The 9,166-nt window shown below is 39.1% G+C and overlaps 1 protein-coding gene across 6 annotated transcripts in view; it reads right to left on the bottom strand.

The window, feature by feature from the left end:
• The window catches only part of Grm5 (glutamate metabotropic receptor 5), a 529,892-nt gene that overhangs the window by 52,251 nt on the left and 468,475 nt on the right, over positions 1 to 9,166 (bottom strand). For all 6 annotated transcript variants that reach the window (XM_031387268.1, XM_031387264.1, XM_031387267.1 and 3 more), the window contains one exon: positions 4,782 to 5,721. In XM_031387268.1, coding sequence (XP_031243128.1) covers positions 4,782 to 5,721 — 940 coding nt within the window. The remainder of the gene's footprint in view (positions 1 to 4,781; positions 5,722 to 9,166) is intronic.

The following is a 9,166-nucleotide window of genomic DNA, read 5'->3' as shown; positions in this document are numbered from 1 at the left end:
GTGAGCAGAAACTTATCCTTTGTAACAAAAGCTTAGGCATTTGCTATATCTGTCTCTAATGCCATGAAAGCTGAGGAGGTGTCACATACATGGTCAGCCTCATCTTTTGGTGCCTTCCTTATTGCTCAATGGTCTGAAATATAAATTACAGATACTCTGTAACAATCAAAGTTACTTTTTTTAATTTAGAAAAAAATCTGGAGATATTTGTAGAACAAATTAAAAGATTTTAAATATATTATGGGGTAAAATTGCTTTAATGATTGCTTGTATTAAATAGTCTTTCTTCTTCAAGTAAGAAATGATTGGGAAGAGTTAATTAATGAATAATTAGCTGTTCTACTACAAGATTTGACAGTATTTAACTCTAAGCAAAGAATAGAGGTTTTTCAAACATTACTTAACAGAATAATAATTTGCTTCCAAGGAAGAATCCATGAGGCATTTTACAAAAAGTAAACTAGTAAATGCTCCATTTTCATGAGCACTAGCTGAGACCCAAGTTAAAAACTGCCCCATCACATGCAAATCATTTAGTGAAGAATAAGTCTTCTAATGATACTTAGCCTAGTGGTCCTTATCTGAAAATTGGAATGGAAGAATGCTGATATTTGCCATATTTCCAGACAACTATAAATGTTAGATGAATAATATATATGAAAAATTCTGTAAAGTGAGAAGAACATAGCAGGTGGTCATCAGCTGAAAACTTCTGATTTACACTCTTTAAAGCACCATTGTATTTCTTTCCTACTCTCTCCTTTACCAGTCTCCTCATATTTTTCTATTATTCTAGCCACTATTGCTACTGTGTACTACCCTTTTCTGTCATAGACAAAATTCATCAGCTTACTCAGTGAAAACTACCACACACTTTCCTCATCCAGTTTCCGTTATAAACAATGTCATGCTAAAATGACTATTTTCTCAGTTTATGGTAGATATTTGATTAAGTTTTGTTTAATGAGGCATAACAACCATTTTTAATACGATTCTGACAAGACTGTTTTCTAACAAGTAGACCATTTTATGGAGATCTGAAAATGGGTTCTTGCAATTAAGCCTGATTCTAAAAAGCTTTCTATTTCTTGACCGCCTTCTATATGTTGTTACTAAATAATAGTACATTGCTTTAAAATCAGATTACTATGTACTATTTAATAGTTTATTGAACAGACAAAAATAGCTCATCAAAGTTGATACTGTTGTAAAAGCCAGGAATAGCTTCCAATGCAATGCTGCTGAATGGTCCCCCTCTCTTTACTTCCTGTCCAAGAGGGTGTATTATCTGTTAGGGACAGTTATTGAAACTTTTTAATTGTTTCAACATTATTTTCTCTTTCTTTTTATTTTGTTTTTGTTGTTGTTGTTTGTTTGTTTTAGTTTTTGTTTTTGTTTTTTCAAGACAGGATTTCTTTGTGTATCCCTGGCTATCCTGGAACTCACTCTGAGGACCAGGCTGACCTCAATCTCAGAAATCTGCCTGCCTCTGCCTCCCAAGTGCTGGGATTAAAGGCATGTGCCACCACTGCCTGGCCAACTTTCTTGTTTCTAAGGCATGCAATAATCATTCTCTTTAAAACAGAGAGGGATATATATTGTTCCCATTGGATTATGGGTAATGAAATGATGGATAGAACAACTAAATAGAAAAATAGGACTCAGATCCAGTCCTGGCTATAGCAGTTGATGTCTTCATATGAAATGAAACGGTGTAAATCAAGGGTAGAGCCGGCATAGGAGATGCTTATGCCTAAAGACCCTGATTGTTAGGATTTTAGTTATCTACTAAAGACCTTCCTAAACCCCAAGATATGGGGCCCAATATCTTGGGCTCAATAGCACAAGATAGAATTCAATTATTGAAAAAGACAATAGCAGTAATTTAGAAGAAAGCATGAAAATATTACAGACACTCCTTTTACTTGTTCCCCATTATCTAAGTTTGGAGGGATAATGTGATACACACTGACCTTTAAAAAACTGTGATTTGAAGGGAAGATAAATTTATAAGAGTTGTGTCTTTCAATGTGAAAAACAGTATGTTAGTGCTTTGAGCATTTGACTCTGTATCAAAGAGGAACAATATTTTAGTTTAGGACCAGGTAGGAACAAACAAGAAAAGAAATTTTAGGTCACACTCCTCAATGAGAATTACACTTAAAAAGGAGTAGCAGGGATGTAATATACTGCAAGAGGATGACAAGCTTTCTCTGCTTTTTTTCTCTACACATCATAGCATATGCTGAAAAGAAAATCTCTCTATAATCAGATTATAGCCTATCTAAGCTATAATCACATGGACAGACAAGGCTTTTTCAAAGATTGTATAAAACAACACTTGCTCCCACATCCCTTTTACTTTTTTTAAGATTGTATCACACAGTTGGACTGAATTCTAGACTCAAAACCATGAACTATAATGGCCCTGAAAAATAAACAAGTTGGCATATTGCCACAAGACCCTATATCTGATCATTTTAAAAAAGATTGAAACACAATAGTTAAAATATAATAAAATATCTTAGAGAAATATACCAATGTATCAAAACATGATATTACCAATCTACTTCTTGATATGAGACTGATAATGATAGAAATCAAGGGGACATTTGAAACACAGAACATTGCAGGCTTAAAACTGCTTGGGAAAATTAGTATGATCACTAATCACTACTTGTGGGCATTGGAAGACAAACAGAAACTAAATCCCAGTACATTGCCACCTTTCTAAACTCATCAATTCATCAAATACAATAACACATCACTATTGACCTGCTTCTATGTGTGGAGTACCACTGTGAGTCCAGCTAAGTACCAAGGATGGGGTGATTAGAAAGGTAAGCAAGGTTTCCACTCTCAGGGAGCTTGTTCTACTTAAAGTATGAGACAAGGTGTGCTAACTATTTTGGCAAAATAGCAAAGTGGTAAAGCTCTGGAAGGAGCAAATGTGTGAGGAGTTTTTCCATAAACTTATAGTGCACATTGGATGCCCTCTTAATTGTTGATTTCATCCTATTTGTGTATATAACTGACTTCCAGGTAGTAGAGAATATTAGTAATTGATAACTTAGTTCATTAAAATCACATTCCTTACGACATGTTTAATGTGTGGCATACACTGCATGCATATGTTAAGGACTCCTGGAACTCAGTAATAGCTGTACTTTCCAATCAGCATTCATCAGAGGAGGAACTGAATCCAAGAAGGTTAAGAAAATCTGACAAATGTTATACAGCTCTGTGGTTTCTGCTGCTAGAATCTAGTCCCAGTGCTGTCTAGCTCTAGAGTGCCTACCATGTGTTCTATTCCTTACAATCCATGATGTAAATGATGTGTTCCTAGTTAGTCACTTGAAGCCAATAAAATACAGAGAGAATATAGCAATCTCAGCCTTTAAACAGAGGGAAAAAACTGGTCACACAGTCAGCATTCTTTGCCACTACTCAATACTGTCTCTTTAAGGAGCACTCTCCCTTGAATTCTCGTTATGTAGACCTGGGTAAACAATTGCTTTTCACGCCAGCTTGTCTGTGTTATCAATCTTCCCTAGAAAATATTTATTTGAAAACAAGGGCTTATGAAATAAAAGTCTGAAAAATAAATGTCTTGGGCATCCAGAACTGTTGATTTTGCAGAACTTTCAAGAGTGTTTAATAGAGGCATGAGGAAGGCATGAGAAAGGCATGTGAGCAGGTTAGATTTATGGAAGGCTTTCTATGTATAAACTGACACAACCCAGATGGGAAAAGAAGTGAAATGTAAAGTTATTGGAAAAGAGTTGAATAAGAGAATGATGTGAAGATCCAAGTTAACTCCAGCAGATTAGGCTTCATGGCTAAACTTTTCCAAGAATCTTATGGACCCTTCAAATCTCAGCAGAGATGTATTCATCATCACTACTGTTCATGCTTTGAAAAAGGAGGGATGTCAGAAGAGACTTCCAGGGAGGCTAAATGGCAGTATAAAAGACTAGTTTAAGCAATATTATTTAGATGTATATCTTCACTTTGAAAGACACTTATTTTTCAATTGAAAGTCATTTAGCTTACATTAACATATCCAGTATTTAGAAAGACTATCAAATCCCTGTAGAGATTTCCTGACCAGCTTTTTGGTAGGCAATTCCAAAGTAGAGGAAATTTTCATTTATAATCCATAGATCTATAAAATAGTGCCACCTGATTTTCAACTCTCAATAATCTGTATAACACTCTAAATACCTTAGAATTTGTTCTCAAGAGTCATAGTCTTTGTTTTGAATCTTGGGGACAGTTACAAGGGTAATACTCAAATTTATGCATTGTCTGTTGGCTCCAGATCATTTGCAGACTGTACCTAGTTGTTAGCTGCTGTTAATAATATTGAACTTAGAGTGGGATAGGAATCTAGGCAACAAAAAATTGGAATTTAGTACAGGTACATGCAAAGATATTGTGTTATTTCATCCTTTTGGGCTAGTAAAACATCTCCCATAAAGTGTTTAACTAATTTTAACTAAAATTTAACACACCTCTGTTCTCTTTGCCCTTCTGAACAAACTTGCCTTATTGGGTAACTTTTATATTAGTAATCTTGATTCCTGTACTTCTAACCTTAGCTTACATAACTGGACAAAACTTGATCTACGCTACAATAAACTATGTGAAATTGGCTCAAAACCTGAAGCACCTGGACTTCCCTGGTTTCCATCATGCAGACATCTCCTGTTGAAACACTAGAAGGCTAATACAACTGTTTCCCTAGCAGCCACATCCTGCTATTCCCTCACAATTGTTACCTTAGGGTTTCCCCAGAGGATCCCCTCCTCTTCCACAGGTTGACTAGGCTGCTGGATCTGCTGGCAGCGGATGATGACTTGCCATCTCCTACATGCATGCGCACCACTGTAGAGGTTGTGAAGGCGCTGCGCACATTTCTCTCCGGTTTGGCTAGGATGATGTACACCTTTGGCACAAACATGCAACCCAGGGCCACTGTAGCACTGAGGCTGACCGAGAAACACATGGTGATGATTTTGTAGTTGCTGCCAAAGTAGATCGGCACGAAGGCGAGCCATATGATGCAGGTTGTGTACATGGTGAAAGCAATATATTTGGCCTCATTAAAGTTGGCTGGAACATTTCTGGTCTTGAACGCATAGAACGTGCAACTCAAAATCAATAATCCATTGTATCCAAGAGGGGTAACAACCCCTAGGTTGGTGGTGTTACAAATCAAGTAGACTTCTCTAATGCTTGGATAGTCATGCATTATATCCGGAGGCTCCATGATAAAAAGGGCCACAATAATGCCCAACTGGATACAGATGAGAAGGAAAGCGATCACTAACTGAGCACAGGCACTCATGAATCTGGGCTTTTTGGTACAGATCTTCTTCTTGCTGCCAGCTAGAATCCTTGCAATACGGTTAGTCTTGGTTACAAGAGCTGAGTAGCTCATGGCTGGAGAGAGACCAATGCCAATTCTCTGAAGATAGCAGTAAATCTGCTTGGGCTTCGCAATGAGGCAGAAGGTACATAAGTAGCCCAGGCAGATGCCAGCAAGGATAATGTAGCAGAGCTCCCTGCTGGAAGACTTGACGACTGGAGTGTCCCGATAAATGATGAATATTACAGTAACGAACAGGGTGGCTAGCAGACCAAGGCAGGCAAACACCACAGCTGCAATGGGCTCAGGATCACCCCAGCGGAGATACTGAACTGGGATCAAATCACAACCTGCAGAGACACAGACACAGATCGGAAAAAAAAAAAAAATGAGAGAAACATACTTGGTTTACAAGTTCCCAATTTACAAGCAGCTGCTTTTGATCATTTCAGTTTTCCATTTTCCTTTATAATTTCAGTCTCTCACACAATTTACTCCTTCAAAGACTCATTTAGGATAATAAATATTGTCAAGTATATGCTGTTTGATCAAAGCAGCCCTACATTTTTAAACTAAATGGTGACAATCATTTTTCCTGCCATAAAACATTAATTGGGGTCTTTAAAACACTTGCATATAACTGGAGTAAAGCCTATGGAGGAGTTCCATGTCTTTATTCTTAGCCAGGGGCAACTAAGGATCACTACAATAGGAAGTAACAAATGTTACTAAGTCAGAACATGACATTGAGTGGATTTCGGGAACAGAGGTTACCTGTGAGAAAAGGAGAAATGAAAGGAGACTTCAGTGAAATAGTATGGTGCATGTTCCTGGATGAGGCTGCAGAGCAAGCAAGTAAGTGGGACACCTTGCAGGTCAGAGAGTCACTATTAGGAACTGTGTAGAGAAATGGCATGAACATATTTGTGTGGCTGCTTTTCAAATATGCTTGGATTGATGTATGAAATCAGGCTGTAGACAGAGCTGCAAACTATTTCAGAGCCATCTAAACTGTTTGAAAAGTTCAGGAGTATATGAAAAATCAATGTGTGAAAGTTTATCAACACTGGTAAGGAAGATGTAAGATTAAAAAGAATCTTTGTTTTAGATGAGAAGTGGACATTACCCCCAAAATACCAAATACCTAAGATACAACCTACAGACCATAAGAAGTGAAATAAACAGAAAGGCCCAAATGCGGAGGCTTCAATCCCACTTAGAAGGGAAGGGAAATAATCACTGGAGGCAGAGGGAGGGAGGAATCTTCATGAGTGAGGGAAAGGGGAGGAACAAAAAGGGAACAGGATCAGATATTTGGGGGGCCAGGAGAGAAGCTCAGAAGGCAAAGAGAATGAATGGAAATACGCAACACCTCAGAAGGGTAGGAGGTGGAGAACTCTCTAGAAAGTACCAGAGACTTGGGAAATGTGAGACTCTCGGGACTCATTAGGAGTGACCTTCGCCAAAATGCTCAACAAGGGGGCAAGGGAACTCGAAGAATCCCCCTCCAGAAGATAAACAGGGTCTCAAGTAGAGGGACAGTGTTACTAACCTGCAGTCAAAATTTCTGACCCAGAATTGTTCCTTTGTAAAAGAACTACAGGGACAAAAATAAAGAAGAGACTGAAGAAAAGGTGGTCCAATGACTAGCCCAACTGAGATCCATCCCATGAAGAGGGAGGCACCAAGGCCTGACACTATTACTGATGCTATGATATGCTCACAGACAGTAGCCTGGCATGGCTGTCCTTTGAAAGGCCCTACCAGCAACTGATTGAGACAGAGGCAGATACACAGCCAAACATTGAACTGAAGTCAAAGACCTGTATGATTGAATTAGGGGAAGGATTGACAAAGCTGAAAGGGAGAGAGCAACCCCATAGGAAGACCATCAGACTCAAGTAACCTGGACCCCAGGGAACTCCCAGAGACTGAGCCAACAACCAGGAGCATACACTGGCCAGTGTGAGGCTCCTGGAACAAATATAGCATAGGCCTGCCTGGTCAGGCATCAGTGGGAGAAGATGGGCTTAATCCTTAAAAGACTTGAGGCCACAGGGAAGGGGGAGGTCTGGTGGGGAGAAACACTCTGTTTGAGGCAAGGAGTAGGGGAAGAATGTGATGAGGAACTGTGGGAGAGGGGACCTGGAGGGGGTAATGACTGGAATGTAAATAAATAAAATAACTATAAAAAAGGGGTGTTGGCTTACACAAAAGGCAAAGAAAAGATTAAAAAACAATCTTTATTTTAGATGTTATAGAAAGGAGGATGCTACTGAAAACAAAGGAAGTTTTAAAATTATTAATTTTTTTTTTACTGCAGCTATCTTCAGACACACCAGAAGAGGGCATCCGATCTCATTACGGCTGGTTGTGAGCCACCATATGATTACTGGGATCTGAACTCAGGACCTTCGGAAGAGCAGTCAGTGCTCTTACCCACTGAGCCACCTCGTCAGCCCCCAAATTACTTTTATAAAAAAACACAAGAACAAATGAAAAGTAGAAAGGAATTATTACCTATAACTTTACCTTTCTTGTACCACATATCAGTATTTTACGTTTTAGCTAGTTAGGCTACTATAGGATCATTGGAGGAGATACATGCCTAAGATCATCTACATACTTTGCAAAACTGCTTCTACTATAAAACCTTATGTACTGGCTGGTTTTATGTGCCAACTTGACACAGGCTGGAGTTATTACAAAGAAGGGAGCTTCAGTTGAGAAGTGCCTCCATGAGATCCAGCTGTGGGGCTTTTTCTCAATTAGTGATCAAGGGGGGTAGGACCCCTTGTGGGTGGTGCCATCCCTAGGCTGGAAGTCTTGGGTTCTATAAGAGAGCATGCTGAACAAGCCCAGGAAAGCAAGCCAGTAAGGAACATACCTCCATGGCCTCTGCATCAGCTCCCGCTTCCTGACCTGCTTGAGTTCCAGTCCTGACTTCCTCTGGTGATAAACAGCAGTGTGGAAGTAAGTTGAATAAACCCTTTCCTCCCCAACTTGCTTCTTGGTCATAATGTTTGTGTAGGAATAGAAACCCTGACTAAGACACTTTATTTATATTTTCACAAATTGTTAAAAGATGTAACTTAGGCTGCCCCACATGAGGATCCATCCCATGTATAGCCACCAAACCCAGTCACTATTGCTGATGCCAAGAAGTGCTTGCTGACAGGAGCCTGATATAGCTGTCGCCTGAGAGACTCTGCCAGAGCCTTACAGATATAGATGCTGATGCATGCAGCCAACCATCATACTGAGCGGGGGAACCCCAAATGCAAAATTTTTGATCTACAATCTGTTATTTCTGCAAAATATGTATGCTAGGGCAATGGTGGCACAAAGCTTGTGGTAGTAGACAACCAATGCCTTATTTGACTTAATACCCACTCCATGAGATAGAACCTATACCTGAATTTGCTTGGGTGACCACTAACCATAGAATAGATACTCTGGAAATCTATGATAAAACCAAATACAGTTCTAAAAAAAAAAAAAACCCAAGTAACTATAAAATGATCTTAATGATAATCTGATCTACTCATAGACCAGTGCCTAATTCAGCCACTATCAGAGAAGCTTCCTCCAGCAGCAGGTGGGAATAAATACAGTGATCCACATACTGACATTATGCAGAAAGAAAGAGAGACTTTGGGACATACAACTCTAAATGGAATGTCTCCATCAAATCCCTCTCCTTAGAGCTCAGGGAACTCCATAGAAAAAGAAGCACCTAAAGAAATGTTCGACATCCTTAGTCATCAGGGAAATGCAAATCAAAACAACCCTGAG

Source organism: Mastomys coucha, unplaced genomic scaffold (assembly GCF_008632895.1).
Source record: "Mastomys coucha isolate ucsf_1 unplaced genomic scaffold, UCSF_Mcou_1 pScaffold21, whole genome shotgun sequence".
NCBI lineage: Eukaryota > Metazoa > Chordata > Mammalia > Rodentia > Muridae > Mastomys > Mastomys coucha.
The sequence above is the reverse complement of the archived record's forward strand: the minus strand, read 5'-3'. Positions and strand labels throughout refer to the sequence as shown.